At 51.1% G+C, this 19240-nt stretch overlaps 3 protein-coding genes across 6 annotated transcripts; 2 read left to right on the forward strand and 1 right to left on the reverse strand.

The window, feature by feature from the left end:
* Positions 1-903: 903 nt before the first annotated feature.
* CG14052 (uncharacterized protein) lies at positions 904-2119 on the forward strand. The gene is made up of 3 exons (NM_001272252.1): positions 904-1018; positions 1088-1155; positions 1410-2119. Exons 1-3 carry the CDS (start codon positions 1001-1003, stop codon positions 1813-1815), a joined length of 492 nt encoding a protein of 163 aa, NP_001259181.1. The 5' UTR covers positions 904-1000; the 3' UTR covers positions 1816-2119.
* A 326-nt stretch (positions 2120-2445) lies between these two features.
* pcx (pecanex) lies at positions 2446-15195 on the forward strand. Of its 3 annotated transcripts, none has more exons than NM_001272254.2 (10): positions 2446-3013; positions 3056-3377; positions 3432-4382; positions 4472-7483; positions 7540-8997; positions 9148-9308; positions 9370-9769; positions 9830-10176; positions 10233-12665; positions 12729-15195. In NM_001272254.2, the coding sequence occupies exons 1-10, from the start codon at positions 2861-2863 to the stop codon at positions 13743-13745; spliced, it is 10254 nt and encodes a 3417-aa protein (NP_001259183.2). In that variant the 5' UTR covers positions 2446-2860; the 3' UTR covers positions 13746-15195. The 3 variants fall into 3 exon arrangements, with proteins under 3 accessions (NP_001259183.2, NP_001259182.1, NP_525045.3); NM_001272253.1 differs by having other exon boundaries at positions 3068-3377; NM_080306.4 differs by having other exon boundaries at positions 3068-3377; positions 12729-15111.
* On the reverse strand, positions 15008-19185 carry kz (kurz). 2 transcript variants are annotated; one of them, NM_057243.4, is made up of 5 exons: positions 18978-19185; positions 18718-18909; positions 15649-18656; positions 15384-15586; positions 15008-15323 (listed from the first exon to the last, which is right to left on the reverse strand). In NM_057243.4, exons 1-5 carry the CDS (start codon positions 19050-19052, stop codon positions 15223-15225), a joined length of 3579 nt encoding a protein of 1192 aa, NP_476591.1. In that variant the 5' UTR covers positions 19053-19185; the 3' UTR covers positions 15008-15222. The 2 variants fall into 2 exon arrangements, with proteins under 2 accessions (NP_476591.1, NP_001284815.1); NM_001297886.1 differs by having other exon boundaries at positions 15194-15323.
* Between the last annotated feature and the right edge of the window lie 55 nt (positions 19186-19240).

Genomic DNA, 19240 nt, shown 5'->3' on the forward strand with positions numbered 1-19240 from the left:
ATGCGATCTATTTGTAACGTATTTCTCTATTTCTCGCGTTACGTGCCATGTACTCAAGTTAGCCGGGGAGTCGGGCGGGGGCTTAATAAATAAATCCAGGGGCTGAGCGACCATGCAACATATCTTTGTGAGTATTAAACACACGCTGCACTCCTGCTATTTACGTTGACTGAGTTTGGGTCTTCGGTGTGGGGCTCCGGCTCCTAGCTATTGAGTGCAGTTTTCCGTGCCTTCCGTCTGCGTGAGCTGCTGAAAAAAGGCATAGCTTTAGAAGAAGTTCACACACAGCCGAAACAAAACGGAAAAACAAAGAAAATAAACAATGGTAAAAACCCATCAATGGGGACGGAGCTCTCATGCCCTGCAAATTGGGGGAAAACCGAAGTCAGGGGTTACATTAATTCGGTGAATTGGGCAACCAATAAAGGTGGCTTTAGAAGATCCGAGCTTTTTATCTGATAGGTAATTGCAAAGTCTAGGTCTAATGTAACGCAAAAATTAGTAGCTAATACAGGTGCAAACTCCATACTTTCGTTGTGGGCTTTTATATACATAATATACACGCGTGATTTCTTCTTATTTTTAACAGTGCAAATTCCACAATTTGGGGCTAGCCTCCGTCTCGGTAGAGAGTAGTCCTCCTCTGGCTGAAAACCACCCACAATCCATGACACGATGATCGCTGCCATCCGAAATGAATGGAAATTGCAGGTTTTTCACTGAGCAGCCAACTCCGCTGTTTCGCGGCGCGTGCGCAGAAGCTCCACCAAGTGTGGCTCCACCAAAGCAGAGCGAGGCCCATGGCTCTGCCCATATCGTTGGTGGTGGACTGCGTCACGGAAGCGCAGAAGCCGCCAACTGGCGTCGGGGTATTCGTATTCCACCGCATTCCGTGTGCCTGCGCCTGTATAAATAAAATGGTCGCAGTGGGGCAGCAATCAAAGCAGCCGCTTCGTCGGAGCCTTCAACACCTCAGCACCTGGGTCTCAAGCCAAGCGATATGGATAACCGCAGTTTGGTGAGTGGCGACCGGGTATTGCAACTACACAAGGATTACACCCGATATCCGTGCTCCCTCTATTCGCAGCTCCTGAGGCTCTCAATTGTGGTGGCGCTGGTGTTGCTTCTCGTCTGCGTGCCGGAAACGGATGCGGGGTATGGATTATCATGGGGACTACTGGGCCAGATAGAGGATACATCGCGGCACAGGCCCCTTAACTTAAAGCGTCATTCAGATTAACGAACATTTTACAACTTCAAATCATAGAAAGCCAATCACTCTCGCTAAATAATTTCAAACGAACTTAGCTAAAATATTTAACTTAAGCTATATTAATAATCTTCCAAACGAAAAGTGTATGGAATCAAATAATTTATTAGGTTAAAAATGTATTTGCTATCCTTTTCAGGGGCCACCAGAAAAAAAAGAAAATCGTGATCCACGTGCCCATTCACAAGAAAATCGAAACGCACATACACACCGTGGTGAAACACGTGCACCACCACCACAAGCCACTCGTCCTAAAGGAGGAGAAGAAGGTGATCCACGAGGACCACCGACCCATCCAGATTCACCAGACCAAGGAACACATTCACCACCACGAGAAGCACGATCACCATGATCACCACGACCACCACGACCATCATGACCACCACGAGCACCACCACCCACTTCCGCCTCCGGTGGCGCCTCCAGCGCTGCCGGAACTCGAAGAGGAGGAGGAGCACATCCACCACCACCACAACTATGAGCACAGGGGCGGACTGCGAGACGACTTCATTGGCGGTGACGGGAGCAGCAGTGAGGAGCGCTGACTATGCAGCGCCCATGTGGGGGCGCAGACTGACCGGATGCGGCAGACGTGGACCGATCGATCGGATCATCCCGGATTCTTGTGATTCCCTAGATACGTACGCACTCTTTTTGTTTTTTTTTTTTTTCTAGCCTAATGGAAATGTGAACGGAAATAAAGTTAAATCGGAGGAAGGACTTAGTTTTAGAGAAGTGTTAAGGGCAACCAAAGACAAGGTTATTCATATTAGTTTTTTAGCCTTGCCATTATTTACTAAGTTAGGCTCTACGTAATGTTAGTAACGGGGTTTGGTAGTTTTAGCCCTTAAAACATTTATTTCTTTTGAATAAAATTGTACATTCATGGATATATAATTTACTATTAATAAATATGTTTTATATTACACTCAATTAATCGCTGTTAAAACGTATAAAAAGTTTACGAAAATTGAAGGTAATTTCATAAGAAATTATTAAGTTAACAAATTTAATTAATGGTAATGTAAAAAAGTGTGTAAAAGAAAGAAAATTTTAAATTTAAATACCAGACTGCAGTGTTACCATTTTTCCTAGTAATATCGAAGTGCGATAGGGCCCGATAGGTTCGGGCCAATAATCGATGACAGGACAGGCTCTAAACAAAAGAAAAAAATTAAAATTACAGCAGGATTGCGAGCGATATTCGTTTTATCCCATTGCAGCATCATTGAGATCCCGGAAAACAAACAACGGCGTAACGCCAGTCCGGAGTTGGAGTGTTTCCAGAGGAGCCGCAGCATTGTCTCCTGTCCCACAGCTTTCCCTCAAAAAAACCAGCGACTCTGCCTTTGCCTTCCCCTCCGCCCCCGTTCACCACCCACGCTACCACCGCCTCCCAAGGCCTCGCCCGCAGACCACGCCCCCCGCCTGCAGCTTGGCAGGCTTACTCAGCAAATAAACAAACGGAAGAGTGACGAAGTGCAGCGGCAGCAGAAGCAGCAACTCCTACTGTGAGTAATCCGGAAGCTGGAGCAGCAAAAGCGTGGATCCTCATCCATTCGGCGGCTAAGCGATGCAGTATAGGCCACCATGGGTTCACAGACCTTGGAGATTCTGCGCCAGGGCGTGTGGGCCTCGCTGACCGGCGGTTACTTTTACGATCCGCATCAGGGTGTCTTCTGCAACGTGGTGCACCTTTACCTGTGGCTCTACCTGCTCTGCTCGCCCTTCGTGGCCTACCTGGTAAGTAGTGACCGAGTGTAGTCCTAAGTAGTCCGTTCATAGATCTTCTTGCAGTACTTTCCGAGCACTTGGTTGACATGGTGCCTGTATTGCGTGATAACGAGCTTAACCATACTGATGGTAAAGCTGGCCAATCTGGCGCTGCACAGGCTCTACGATCGCGCACAGACCATGTCCGAGGGGAACCTAAAGGGGCAGTTCGTGAAGGTCACCAAGGAAACGGAACCGCGCCACGACGACGAGGGCGGCATCGAGATGAAGGTCATCCGACCGGGCGGCTCACGCATTTCCGGCGAGCAGGCCATTAATGAAGCAAGCGAGGAGAACAGCATCATGTCCATCGACAACGTGAACAGCATTATTGGTGAGTGGTGCTTCTTGTGCACACGTGCTATAGCCTAAGAACTCCTCTTCGCAGATCTCAAGGTCGATGTGCATCGCAAGAACAGCTCGGAGTCCATTGAACTGATGTTCTACGCCCCATCCATGCTATCCGGCGGTAGCCAACAGGATCAACAATCGCTGGCTGGTTCCGCCAGCGTTAGCAAGTCCATTCGGAGTACAGGACCGGGCGGAAACTCGTCCACCAGCGCCGCCGCTCAAGCAGACATGTTCAACAAGTACCTCACTGTCTATCCGGAGGTTGTCGAGGCGGCTGGAAGCAGTGCGGGTAGCGCAGATGGAGGAAGTAGTGGTGGCGACAGTAGATCAGGCGCAGCAGTGAGTACACTGGGACATACAGGAGCGGGAACAGCACCAGCCCAGCACGTACGCACTGGACATCTGTCGCGCAAGTGTTCTGAGGTGTTTAGCCGCCGCCATCGACGACGTCTCGAACGGCAGAGCAGCTTGGACACAGCGGCGGCAGCTGCAAACTCCAACGCGGAAAACAAGTTGATGCGCAATCAGTCGGATACGATAGCCACAGCGGCACCCTCGTTCCTGCACTCTCAGCCAACGAACAAGGCGCGCGGTCAGACCAATCCGCGTCAGCACTTTATAACCAGCGCCCCATCAACAGGAATAGGCGGAGGAGATGCTCCCACTTCATCTACCGCCGTCGTTGTCATTGCCCCCGCCTCGAACTCATTGGTTAATCCTGGACGTTCCTCACGTCTGCAGCGCCACAGAAGTTCGGAGACGCATGACGAGCGGCTGAAGCACCAGAGCCGTGGTGGACTCTTCCAGCCCATTCTTCAACTTCCGCACCACAGTGCAGCCAGCAGCATCGGCGCACTGGCAGTGCTCGGTGGAGGAGGCAATGTTGCCGCAAATGATGTGGAAGACATGGAACTGGGCCTGGTTAGGAATGCGGGCAGCGGCGGAGTGGCGGATGCTTGTAGCCGGGCACTACAGTCCTGGATATTAGGTAAGCTGATACAATATCAGAACTCTTCATTGTCGTAGTTTAGAAATCTCAATAAATTAGTTTTAATATGTACTATGTTGCCCATTTAGATCCCTTTCCGGATGGGTACCTGGAGGACGATAGCTACACCAAATCTGATCTGGGCATTGAACAGCCACACCAGCCAACTTTCCGCACCCAGCATCGTCATCACCATCACCACCACCACCTGCATCATCACCTAGGAGGTGCAATCATTCGTAAGGATCCAACCAGCACAATGTCTGCACTTCAATTGGCTGCAGTCACCCAGCCAGGAACGGGAGGATCGGTAACAGGCGGTGGTGGAGCAGCAGGTGGAGGTGGATCTGCTGCTGGTATGAAGCGACGCAGACATTCCAACGCTACGAGCTACAAGCACGGCTCGAGCCAGAGCAACAAATCGTCTCTGGTGGGCGGCGGAGGTTCCAGGGGTCCGTCTGGAGAAGCAGGCACTTCCGGAGGGGCCGGAGGAACTGGTGGAGTGAGGCGCATTAAGAGCGCAGCCCTGGAGGTTCTGTGCCCGCAGCCCTCTGTATCCAATCTTAGTCCACACCCCAACAGCGTGGAGGCCATCTCGGGTCAACAACAGATGCGGAACCCTCTACCACCTCCTAGCAAAAGTCTGGTGCGAAACCAGCACCTTAACCTTTATCCTACGCAAGGCTATGGCGACGGAACTCCCTCCGCTGGAGGAGGAGGGCCTGGTAACAGCAGCACATGCAGCAGTCTCTTTTTCGGCAGCTCCAGCGCCTGCGGTTCCACAACAGCATTGATTGAACCTCCAGTATACCCCATAGTGGAGCACTCTGACGAGAAGACGGCGCACGAAGAACACGGTGATGATTGCTTGGGAATAGGACAAGGCAACGCCGACGATGACGATGAGGTGGACGACGTCCCGATCCGAAGAAGAACGCGGGCGTTAGGCTGCAGCCAAACGCACTACAGTGTTGAATCGGATGTAGGTGGCTTCTTGGCAGACGAAGTCGGTGCTGACGAGGATGTGTTTAAAGATTTCGACGACAACCTTGAGCACATTCTTAGTGAGCTGCAGCAGACGCATAATCAGCTGGATGACGTCCTAAAGACCCACGATCTCCATCACCACTCGCATTTGCACCATCATAAAGCAGCATCAGTGGAGGGCGCTGGGCCGTCGGGAGGATCCGTGGCAGTAGGGGTAAGTGCCGGAAATGATGACGAAGACGAGGAAACGGAGGATAATAACACGGGGTCGAGATCTCCATTGCTCAACGATCGCAATCGCCAGCCGGCAACACTGCGAGAGATTCAAGCTGACAAGCAACTCCGTCAGGAGCTATCACACCAGTCCGGGGCAGTAATTCCTGCCCCTAATCCTCCCGTCCCCATACGCAGCGAGGCGGACTCAGGCTGCCCTTCAAGTGATTGCGAGCAAGTGAGCGCCAGCTCCAAGGACCAACTCCTGTCGGGAATAGAGTTGGAGCTGCAGCAGTATCAGATCCTGCAAAGGTGTCAACTAGACGAAGAGCAACCATGCACCTCGAAAATGGCTGCCAAAAGCCTGGGAGCCATTCCAAAAGTGGTAAAGTACCGAGAAGTGGATGAACTAAGAAGAAGACGCAGAGGAGGCTCCCCGGCAGATGCGGCTGAGGCTGGAAACGAGTTTGCCCTAGTCAAACAGACCAAGCAGGCCTCGCGGAATTCCTCCTCCTCGAATTCGACGCACAGCATCAGCTTGACCGATAGCCTGACGGCTGACATTCACAAGATGCTCTGGCTGATGCACGGCGGAGCCGTCGATGACCGGGGCCGTCCAATCACCGGCACCTCGGCGGACGGCACTCCAATCCCGGCAAGCAGCAGCCTGGTCCCGCCGAACATGTCCAACGCACACTTCCAGTTCTACCAGGATGCTATTCAAGCGCTTCAGGGCACCCATCCCACTTCCGGTTCCAGTGTGGAACACATGACCAACATTGAGTTGGCTAGGGATAAGTTGCGCCTGGATGCCAAATTGATGTGCGAGCAGCTGGTTGCGGCGGCGGAGGCCAACTCAGGAGTCCGAGGAAACACACTCGCAACTCAGCAAATGACGCAGCAGCAGGTGGGCATGTTAATGCGCGGAGGCTCTAGCTCCCGGCACCCATCCAGTGCTCCGTTCTCGGTCCAAGGATTAATCAATGTGATCCGAAGTGAGCGCCCGGCAGCGCGCAGTCAATTGGACGCCTTGCAGCAACTAAGTGATGCAGCAGCAGCATTGGCCGCTAATGCCAGTGAGGCTGCCTCCGTTTCAGCCTCCGGTGCAGGAGGAGGAGCATCGAGTGGCGGGGGAGGAGTTTTAAGCGCCCTAGGACTGGCGAATCACCCCAGCAACCAGATCAGCCAAATCAGTCAGCTCAGTCAGATGAGCCAACCCATGCTGAATGTGGACGGGCATTTTGCACCCTACTGCGACTACTGGAGACCCGCGTGCCTTCTATCCGCGACAGAAAAGCCAGCGGCTCCAAAGAGTTTCTACAAGTACCGATTCAAGTGGTGCGGCCAAGAGCATGAGTTCAAGATTGCCATGGACCGGCTAGAGCTTCTTGCCCTGTTCGACCGTGATCTCCACTGGATGCACGTCCTTCTGGCCAGTCTGCTGTGCACCCTGGTAGCCTGCTTGGGAGCGGCGATCTTGCAGCACGATCACTACAAGGATCTATGTGCCCTGCTCTTCTGCGCAGTGATCGCGGGAGCTCAGTACTCGCTAGTAAAAAGTGTGCAACCGGACGCAGCTTCGCCAGTGCACGGATTCAACAAGACAGTCGCCTACTCGCGGGCTATATACTTCTGCCTTGCCGGGGGCATGCTGTTGCTACTAAAGCGCCTAGATACGGACTACGGGGAACGGACACCGGACCCTGTGGTATTCTTTGGCATGCGCTACTCTCCTGCTGATGTGGTTGCCCTCCTTCTGCAGGCGCTCTACATCTTGCTGCTGTGCTTCCCCATCATATTCTCGGTGGGATTGTGTCCCCAGATAAACACGTTTCTTATGTACCTGCTCGAGCAGATCGACATGCATGTCTTTGGCGGAAATGCTGCTAGCAGTCTTCTAGGTGAGAACTCTTTAATCCCTATTTTGCTTCTTAGACTAATTCCTAATACTGTACAGGTTCCTTTTTGTGCGTCGTCCGGTCGGTGCTAGCTGTAATGCTGCTTTACGGACCTCTGTACGGAGCATTGGACGAGCAGCGCGGGACGCAGTACATTCTGTTCTCCATCTTCTGCGCTATGCTGGTACCCCTGGGCTACCATCTGTCTCGATGTGCCAGCGACTTCAGCCACCTGTGGCGGCTGATCAAGACGTGCATTGTGAGCACGTATCGGGACGATGAGGATGAAGATCTCAGCCAGATGCAACATATAGCAACCGGAACAGTTACTGGATCAGGGACTGCCAATAGCACTGCCCTTCAATTGACCACCAGTACTCCAAAGCAGCACAGGCAAACAGACGTAAAAACGGAACATGAGCAGATCGAGCTGAGTTCGCTAGAAAAGCTAACAGTCAACGAAGAACATCACGAGAAAGATCACGGAGCAGATGATCAACTAGAGACGGATCAAGATCTGCCTCTGCAACAAAAGCACAGCAAATCAAAAACTTCGTCCTTGGGCAGCAGTCAGCAAACCCTGGGTAAGACGATCAGCAGTAGCAAGAGGGCCATAACCGCCTCCAGTTCGTGTACCTCCATTGGAACGGGAGAACCAGCGGTGGAAGCTGGAGCTTTGACCGAGGAGGCGGTGGAAGGCGAGGAGCAACGTAGGAATACACTGGCTGGCGAGGTGGGGAGCAAGCACGAATTAGCGGAGAACTATGACCAAGCCGCCAAAATTGATGAGTGTGAAGACAAGATCTCCAGCTCATCTGCCACAAACCCCGGGGACATGTCTACGTTGACAGCGGGGGCGGGCACAGCCACCACTGATGCCACACCCGCTTGCCTGGAGGCAGATCCTGACGCCGAAGCTGAGGCACCTGCTGACGAAAAGCAACATCAGGGGATTCTGGGAACGGGAACTGGAACTGGAACTGGAACTACCGAAGCCAGTGAAAATGGCAGCGGTGGCGGCGCTAACGGAAATACCAATAGCAATGGGACTGGCAACGACCTTCCCGATCCACTACCACGAAAGCTGCAGGCTACAGTAACAACTCGGCTGAAGAACGACTTGGTGGTGATGACCCTGCTGGCGGTCAGTGTACTGGGGTTGCACTGTAGCACTGTATTCACCGCCCTGCAGCCGGATCTCAACGTGGTTCTCTACTCGTTCATCGGCGTACTTGGACTTCTCCTGCACTACATAGTGCCGCAGATGAGAAAGCATATGCCCTGGCTTTGTTTCTCCCGTCCGTTGCTCCGGCAGCGTGAGTTCGGCCAGTTTGAGGTGCTCAACGCCCCCAAGATCATGTGGTTCGAAAAGCTCTACATTTACCTCAGTGTCCTGGAGCGGAATGTGCTCTTTCCCCTGCTGGCCATTTCCTCTCTAACGGCGGACTCGCAGTTGATTGTGGCTAAGTTTGGATTGCCCTGGGGCACGCTCATCGTGGCGATCTGCGCCCTAAAGTGTGAGTCATCCGATCATAGAAATCGATCATTTGAAATCGTTATTAAATGTATATTAATATATCTAAAGACTGAACGGCAAACCCTATATGCAGATCTTCCATCTCCCTCACTTTTAAGCTAATCCCAATCCATCTATCTCTTTTTATCAGTTGTAAGGAACGCTTACTCGGATCCGACCAACCAGTACCTGATAATAATTTTTACGGTTCTGCTATTCCGCATCGACTTTGCCATGGCCACAGAGACATTCATTATAGATTATTTCTTTGTGTCGCTGGCCTTTCGCAAGTGCTGTGACTTCCTGCTTAAGGTGAGAACTTGGCCTGGCCATTATACTATTCTAATAAATGCTAATGCATGTTCTTTCTTAGCTGCAATTTATTGTGACGTACATCGCTCCGTGGCAAATTACTTGGGGATCGGCCTTCCACGCCTTCGCCCAGCCATTTAGTGTACCGCACTCGGCAATGCTGTTCCTGCAGGCGGCCATCTCCGCAGTGCTCTCCACTCCCCTCAATCCGTTTTTGGGCAGCGCCATCTTTCTCACTTCGTATGTGCGTCCTATTAAGTTCTGGGAGCGGGACTACAACACGCGCCGGATAGACCACTCCAATACAAGGCTAAGCTCCCAGCTCGAGCGGGACTTGGGTGCGGACGATAACAACCTCAACAGCATCTTCTACGAGCACTTAACCCGCTCTCTGCAGCACTCCCTGTGCGGCGATCTCCTGATGGGTCGCTGGGGAAATGTCAACCAAGGAGACTGCTTTGGTAACAACATAATTTTATACCTTTCCTACAAAGAGGCTGAGACCCTGTTTATCCTTTCAGTTCTTGCCTCAGACGATCTTAACTGTTTGGTTCACATCATTGAGCTAGGCAATGGCTTATGCACGTTTCAAATGCGCGGCTTGGAGTTCCGCGGCACCTATTGCCAGCAACGCGAGGTGGAGGCCATCACCGAGGACGTAGAGGACAACGACGGATGCTGTTGCTGCGATCCAGGCCACCTGCCCCAATTGCTCAGCGCCAACGCCATGTTCTCCACCCGCTGGCTGGCCTGGCAGGTGGTCGCAGCCCAGTATGTCATCGAGGGCTACTCAATATCAGACAACTTAGCCAGCGCCACGCTACAGGTGTTTGAATATCGCAAGGTGCTCATAACCTACTACATTAAGGTGAGCCCTCTGGATTTGCTCGTAATAACTTTTGCTAATCAAAAACCATTTTATAGAGCATCATCTACTATGTTGTAAAGAATCCCAAGCTTGAGCAGTGGCTTGCCTCCGGTCCCATACAAGATGCCCTCCAGCATACTCTAAGCCGACAGTTCGTTGACCTAGATCCCATTTTTAATTTCAATTTAGACGAGGACTTTGATTTTCGGGCAGTAGGCATCACGCGTTCCAGTTTTTGCTACGTGTACCTCAAATGGATCAATTACTGTGTGGATATGCGCCGAGATGCCAACTCTATGGGAGGCGCACCACCTGCCCAAGCACCAGCAGCTGCTGGAGGAGCTTCGTCCGCTCCGGCAACAGCGGGTGTTGCTCCACCAGCGCCGGTTACGCCCGCCCACAATGACTCCAAGAGCACTCCCAATCTCTCGGCGCACGGTGGACAGGCTGGTCCGTCTTCAGGTCAATCCAAGTCACAGTCACAGCAGCAGCTGCGCCGTCCACAAAAGAGTGTTGCCCAGGAAACCAGCGTAGGCGGAGGAGGTGTAGTTGTCGGAGGGACTACTGTCCCTGGCACAGGAGGAGTGACCGGTGGTGGTGGAGATCCGCAGCTGAGCAGCTCCCATAGCTTTGCCAATATCTCCCGGCAAACATCGGAGAGTGCTCCCGGACTGGGTGGCTACGTAGCGTATATGGATCAAAATGTTTTCGTGAAGCTGGCTAAGAGTAGCACCACCACAGGAGCAGGAGCCGGAGCACCAACTAGCCGGAAAGAAAGTCAGGAAAAACCAGCACTTCGTCTGAAACTAGCCAGCGTGGGAAAAGATGCACCGCTCGTGTCCCTGTGCCTGGCCCTGGGCCTTTTGGCCAGGCGATCACTGGCCACGGCCTCGCACAGCGCGTTGACCGGTGTGGAGTTCTTTCTGCATGGTTTACATGCTTTGTTCAAGGGAGATTTTCGGATCACATCGCCGCGCGACGAATGGGTCTTTGCGGACATGGAGCTACTTCATTCCGTTGTGGCACCGGCGGTTAAGATGGCACTTAAGCTGCAGCAGGACCACATTACCAATCCCGATGAGTTCCTGGATCCTCATGCCCTGTACGATGCCATTGACAACTGCTCTAACGAGTTGGTAATTTCGCATGAGGCTGATCCCGTTTGGCGAAGTGCCGTACTACGAGGAGCACCCAATCTACTTGCCCTGAGGCACGTAATGGAGGATGGCTCGGATGAGTACCGCATTATTCGGCTGACAAAGAGGTGTCTGAGCTTCCGGGTAATCAAACTTAACAGAGAGTGCGTTCGTGGCCTGTGGGCAGGACAGCAGCAGGAACTGATCTACCTGAGGAATAGAAACCCGGAGCGCGGAAGTATCCAGAATGCCAAGCAGGCGCTGCGCAACATCATCAACTCCAGCTGCGATCAACCTATTGGGTATCCCATCTACGTGTCTCCACTCACAACGTCATATGCGGATACAAATGCCCAACTGTGCGAAGTGATTGGCGGCGCCATCACATTAGACACCATCCGGCATACAGTGCTGGGGTGGTGGCACCGTATACGAGAGCGCTGTCGCCAGGGATGCAGTTCGGGATCTGCTCTAGAACCGCATCCGGGATCGGGACCCGTCCAACTGGGTGCCTGCAATTTTGGCAGCGGTGGCAGCGTCGTTGGTGCCGCATCCACTGCTACCGGAGTTGGTGCCTCGACAGGATCTGGCTTGGGAGTAGCTGCTCCCGGCACCGCTGGCAGCACGGGAGGCGAGTCCGGGGATCTAGCTCCTGTTTTTATTTCTGCTCCTCTCTACAACACTCTTACGGTTAACAGTTACTACAGCGTGCGTCCGGGAAATGTTCCCGGAGGACCCATTCCCGGAAATCTGGGCGGTAACTATGTGAGCGACAGTTTGGCGGTGGTGCGTGGAGGTCTGGCAGTGATGCCTGTGAAACCCACATCCACTACACTTATTGCGGGTCTGCTGAACAGAGAACGCGATGAAACATCTGGATCTGGAATTATGGGAGCAGGAGCCAGTGGACCCACCAGAGCAACGAGTAGTGGCGGAGTGCGCAGTCGAAGACCTGAAGTCGGCAGCAGTCGAGGTAGAGATCATGAACGCAGAGCCACTTTGCCCATAGCGAGCGGTGGAGCCGGCGGTGAGCCAGGAAAGGATCTTACCGCGCCTCAAACCCAAGTGGAGCATGAACCAAGCCCACGCAGCACAAAGCTCTCCTCTTCTTCTGGCAGTCTGGGTCTTGGAATGGGCGTGGGCCTTGGCAACATTATCACCACGCCGGGAGATTATCCACGGAAAACCAAGGGACCCATTTGCCTCACCGCCGTGGACACAGGAACTAGTAGTTCAGCGGCAGAGGGAAAGCCCGCAGGATCGGGAACAGTGGCTGGAACTGGAGTAGGTGGCGTTATCAGGAAGCCGCGCATTGAGATCTTCAAGAAAGTCATAATTGTTGATGACACTGGGGTGAGTAGAAATAATTATAGACCCTTTACATTAAGGTAGTAAAACTAAACCCAAATTGAACAGATTTACGACTGCCTGGATATCATCGATGCTGTTGTGTGGCCAACTGAACGAATGCGCAACAATGGTGGCAGGCTGTCCTGGAAAGACTGGGAGCCGAGTGCCGGCATGGTGGGCCATGTGGTCCACTGCTGGACGCCTAACCATAAGGACATTCGCTTCCGTTCGCATGTCAACCGCTATGTTTACCTCGTGGAGATCGGTGACCACTATGTGCCCGTAGAGGAGTTGGGTCTAAGGGAATATAATCAGATTATGGGCAGCACCGAGGAGATGGCCAATTCGCGACGAAGCTCCATCCAGCGTGATTTTCACGAGTACAACATTCAGCTAAAGCTGGCTGGTCTTGCTCCAATTATTGGAGGCGGCGAATCCTCAACGGCAACGACTAGTGATGCTTCTAAATCACACAAGGCGAAAATCCGAGCGGTAAGCAGCAGCAGTTCCGAGGACGAGGATACGTCGTCCACTCGCTCCATTCCATTACCACAGGGCGATGATGGCGACTTGACGAACTTCACCAGGCTGGTGAGCATGTGGAAGGAAATCATTTTGGACAATAACAAGAGAAGACTCTACGATATGGGTGAGTTGTCCCCAGAGCTGCTACAAAAACTGGATGATGCCGTTCAGCAGCAGCAGCAACTGGAAGATGCACTAGCGGAGGAATCGAAGGAAAAGGGCACAGCCACAGTCACTGCCAACGAAGGTGAAGAGGGGGTAGGAGAAATGGAAATTGAGCCAGAACAGGAACAGAAAGAAGTGGTGTATCTCGAGGAGCAGTCACCGCTGGAAGAGGTGACCGTTTCGAAGCCCGACGAGCAGCCAGCTCAGCCAACAATTCCGGCTAGTCCCGTTCCTGCTGAGACCAGCTCTACTTCCAGTGCCAAATCCACAAGTTCCCCTTCATTATGCCAGGAGGAAGAGGATGCAGTCGATCCGGAGGAGACCCCTGAACTGGCCTCCGAGGAGTCACCAAGCGATGAGAATGGCGAGAGCGAGGCGGGAACAACGGTCTAAGTAGATCACATATATTTGCATTTGTTTGCCAAGCAAACACCCCAATGGCAGGGACTGACACCAAGGCGGACATGGACACAACCTTGTAATACATATCAGCAAAGAGCAGAAATATGGATATTGAAATCGCAGAGGAGACAACCTTGCCCCGGGCTTCCGCACTGTACGCCTTTTCCATGGGTGTGGCCCATATCCGAGCACCGTTCCTGGTCAGAAAAACAAACAAACAAACAAACAACAACAAATGAGAACACTTCCAAGAAATCAAAGTAATGTTTATAAAACGACTGCGTTTAGTGTATGCATAGGAATTAGGAGCAAACTACAATAATTCAGACAAAAACAAACAAAAAAACAAAGAATTCAATTTTAGTATTAATAAAAGTTATAGGTTATACTCGGTATATAGGAAAAAGAGCGCAAATCGAGAGCAGGATATTGGAAAGATCATAAAAAATATATTTAACTAATTGTTGTAACTTGCGAATTGTATAATATGGAAACGGAAAACCAAATGCTTCTCAAACATTACCTATTTTGTTCTTTCTCCTCTCGCTAGCCAATACAGAAATATTAAGCAAACCTAAAGAATTTATAAATGTATATTTAACGGAAATTAGTTTAAAGTTAAAGTTAATGAACCCCACACACAGACACAAAACATACCAAATTCGATTGTTAAAGAGTACACAAATGAAACAAATCCCGCATTACATAAGCCTAAGCGATAAGCGAACTTCGGACAGGATTCAAGTTACAAAACTAAGATATTACACACAATTCCTAGATGATTAAGAGGATGAGGATGAGGACGAGGATCAAGTGGAATGACGACATGTAAAGCTCTCACGTTGCCTTAATATATTAGACTGATTTTTTCTACACACATTTGTAGACGTATGGTGGATGACATTTGAGAAGTCCCAGCCAATTGCCTGGGGGGGGAGGAGTTGCAGCAAACGGAGTCCTAATCCCAATCCCAACTAGCGATTTACATGTACATATAGGGAAGAGCGAAGCTAAGCGAACAAAGCTACAGTTGTCGGCCTATCCGAATCCGATCGTTCCGTTCGTTCGATGAGTATATACCATATACCAAGGCGTATACACACTATATAGCCACATGCCCAATTAGCCAAATCTCTCATTAACACAAGTGTAAATGCTAATTTCTCACCAAGAGCAGACAAATTTTCTTACGATTAATTACCAAGAGACAAAACCAACAGACAACAAAAAACAAAATACAATGAATATTGATTATTTCTATGTACATATATGGATTGTATTAAACATTTATCGAAACTAGCTGTTAACAAAACATTTTTATTCCCCCTCACTCCACTCCATTTTTTTAGTTCCATTTAAAACAAATTTCATATTTATATTATACATAAAAATTATATAAATATATATCAATTAAATAAATAATAAATGAAACTTGTTATACAAAAAAACCCCCTTTTATCTAGCTTTTTTACTGGCGTTGTGGCTCTTTCTTGTCCACCGGTGGCCATAAAGGCGTCAGTTCGCTAAGCGCCACGTCGTAGAGCAGGTTCTGATACTCCTCCAAAAGGACTAAGAAGAAACGGAAGATTAGCAAAGAAATTAGGGTTCGAGAGACTGGGGTAAACTTACAGTGAGGATCGCTATTCCATTGGTCGATCAGAGCCTGGCGGTTATGGATCTGCTTGGTAATTAGAGCGCGCTTAAAGCGCAATACCTTGTTGTTCATACTGGACCAGCTCTTGATTACGGAGGCGGGTGTGGACTTTAGTTTGCTCCGGAAGTCTGCTAACCTCGAGCAAACCTCTCCATCCAGCAGAAACATTCCGAAGTAACTGAAACCACATGATTAGTATGATCACTTATCTAAATACCCAACCTTTAAAAAGACACTCACCAGCAGGCCTTTTCGCTGAGCGGCATCTCCACTTCCCCGAGAGGCAGCTCCCACCCCGACTTGCCAAACGTGGCATCCACGTGACAGAAGATCTTCCCTGATGTTTTATCAAATCTGGGAGCAGGATCCTCGCGCACCTCACGTATGTTGCAGAGCAGGGGAACGTATAGAAGAAGCCACTCCGGCTCAATGGCGGTGATGCCGCGGATGAACATCTTGGTAGAGTCGCCGTTTTGCAGCTCGTATGCCTCCTGATAGATTACCCATTCGGGTGCTTTTTGACGCAACACGGATGAGACGTGCAGGAACGCTGGTTCCTCCATGTCAGCACAATTGTATGCGTACTTTAATCGCCGCCGCTCTTCCTTGTCGGCGATGTCTGCCAGAGGTACCTTTCTAGCCACCCGGTCGCCCATGCCGGCCAATAGAATTTGGCGAAGGAAACGCGCCTGGGCATCGGTGGGAGGCTTCAGTTCGGGGTCCACACCCAGCTCAACGTCACTAACATTCAGGTTAATCTCGTTAGTCAGCTGGACGCGCAATTTTCGCACCTCGCTCATCGCTTTCTGGCGCAATCCATTCGCAGCACAAAACTCTGGCAAGCGGCCCTGCGATCCGGCGTACTCTGCAGCTCCTACGGCACGTAATAAGACCATAGGATCTCCAAGCAACTGATAGTTGCCGCTGGCCGCCCAACTTTGGCGTTTGCGGTGGAACCGATTCGCGCCAGGTGCCACATCCTCATCCCTTTGAACGCCCGTTTCGATTAGCACCTCCTGGACTGAAAGTGCGGCCACCAGGCAGACGGTGTAGGGCAGTAGGTTCTGCTGGTGGGACAGAGCCAGCATTTTTCCAAAGCGCGGCGCCACGGGAAAGCGGGAGATAACGTGACCCAAACGAGTAACGGCTGGTGGCAAATCTGTATTCTCTGTCTTGGCGACCTCCAGGGCACCTAGCACGATCAATCGCCGCTCGGCGGCTTGCAGCTGCACTTGATCCGGTGGTGAGGGAAAGGGAAAGTGCACCACGCGATCGATGCCCATGCAGCGCATTTGCAGCATAAGGTCCTCGACGGGCTTTTTCTGGATATCCGGCTGGGAAAAGTCCTCGAAGCAGTCGTTGTACACGGCACTCGAGTAGAGGCGATAGCAATGTCCGGCGCTGATGCGACCCGCTCGTCCAGCACGCTGATCCGCCGAGGCCTTAGACGTGTAGGTTACCACAAAAGCACTCACACCCGTCAGTTTGTCGTAAAGACGCGTCTTCTGGCGACCACAGTCAACAACATACTTGATGTGCGGGATGGTGAGAGATGTCTCTGCCACATTGGTGCTAACCACGCATAGCCGGCAGCCATCGGGAACGGGCAGGAAGATGCGGTTTTGCTTCTCCGAGGAGAGGAGCGAGTAGAGCGGCAGGACCCACAGAGGTTGCCTTTGACCAGATCCCATTCCCGACTCATCCTCCAAGCCTAGTTCATCGTCGTTATCCTCTTCTAGTCCCTCCTGCTCATCATCCTCATCCGGCTGCTCGTGCATGTCTGCTTCCGTATCATCACCAGGGAGCTTGTAGTCGTCCAAATTGATTTTGGGTAACGCCATTTGCGCCAAGAACTTTTTCTTAGATTTACGAATATTACGTATAACTCGTTTCATATCAAACTCCAGCTCCTTGGGATCCTCCACAGTCGATGCCGCATCATCTATTGTTTCCTCTTTTTCTTCCTCCGATACCTTTCCATTTTTAGCGACATCCTTGGTTGGCGCATGATGATACGGAAACGTACGTCGCAGCTTGCGCACCAGTTGGTTGACCTCCTGCTGTCCCGTCACAAAAATTAGTATGCCGCCTTCCGGAAGCTTATTATGGATTTTTAAGGTCTTGCGGTAAGCCTCCGCCACATAGTCATCAGGTGTGCGCTTCTGGAAGTGAATAGTCACCGGAAATTGTCGAGCCTCCACTTTAAGCAACGGTGGCGGAATCTTAAACAAGCGAGTATTCTCTGTAAAATCGGATACCCGCAAAGTGGCAGACATAATGATCAGCTTCAGCGGCTGCCCGCGTTTGTGACGCAAGGGCACGATCCTTGACAGGAGACCCACTAGGATGTCTGTGTAAACACTGCGCTCGTGCGCCTCGTCCAGGATGATCACTGAGTACTTACTAAGCAGAAAGTCAGTTTCGATCTCCTTAAGCAACACACCATCTGTCATGAATTTAATGCGCGTCGCTGGTGTTACGTTTCCCTCGAAGCGAATGAGGTATGACACCTCGCTCTCCGGCAGGTTCATCTCGTGGGCCACCCGCTTGGACATGGCAATAGCAGCCACTCGCCGCGGCTCCGTCACTCCAATCATCTTGTGCTGGGCATACCCCGCTTCGTACAGGAACTGCGGTAGCTGGGTAGTCTTTCCAGAGCCAGTCTCACCAGCCACGATCACAATGGGGTTTTCGTTGATTGTCTCCATCACCTGCTGCTCCTCCGCGAGGATAGGCAGTCGAAGACGGGCATTCTGAACTTCTGTTGTCCGATGTACGGGCACATAGACAGTCTGGTGGATACAGGCAGGTGGGTTAGGCTCTGGCTTCAACTTTTTAATGGGTGGTTTAACAGCGATTTGCGGTGGAGCTATAGACACTGGAGTGGGTATGGCAATAGGAGCGGATTGAGCTGGTGCCTCCTCATCGTCCTCATCAGAGGATGAAGAATCTTCGTCATCTTCCTCCACGCTAATTACATTCGGATTCTTTCGCTTGGCCTGTAGTTCCTCCTCCTCTTCGACGAGAAGCTTGCGCTTGGAGCCCTTTATAGCATTTACGCGGAGACCCGACGCCGAGCTTTTTTCAGCTAAAACTTGGGCCTGTCTTTCCTTTTTCTTGGCTAGATACTCGTCAAGGGTGGGTAGACGCTTTAATCCCACGGTTTGCACTTGGCTAATGGAAGTATACTGCTGCAGCTCCTCCTCCGGAATTTGAACGGCAGCAAGGTCACCCAACAGCTGAGCGCGCTAAATTAGAAAAGATTTCAATTAAATATCAGTTTTATATTAGCACTGAATAAAAACCTACACCCTCTTTCTTTTTCTTCTTGTCCACAATAGCCTGGAGGTGCTTGCGCTGCTTCTTGGAAAGGATCTTCACGTGTTGCACTTTGTCCACCTTAATCTTGGTGGCCCGCTTCTCGGAGGGCAGAACCAGAGCGTTGGCCTCATCGTAGCCAACCTGGTTGCCGCCGGCCACAGCATCCACATCGATCTGAATCTGTAGAGTATTGGATTTGGAAAGGGTAAGAAAGCGGATTCGAGTGTGTGGTCCGACGGATGACCTACCTTCTTCACGGCCGAGTTGTCCACAATTGTTTGTGGATTCTGCCGCGCCTTGGCATTGTGCACCTTCTTGCCCATGATTACTTTACTTTACCAATATAGTTAATAAAATAAAGTAACAGAATTAACTTTGGGCAATAATATAAACATTGATTTAAATCACACGTGCGAAGTACGCTTATCGATAACAGCGCAGGCGATAACAAAAGTTGAGATACTCTAAAATGTGCTGTGATGTTACATTTGTGTTAGTGGAAACATACATT

Source organism: Drosophila melanogaster, chromosome X, assembly GCF_000001215.4.
Source record: "Drosophila melanogaster chromosome X".
Lineage (NCBI taxonomy): Eukaryota > Metazoa > Arthropoda > Insecta > Diptera > Drosophilidae > Drosophila > Drosophila melanogaster.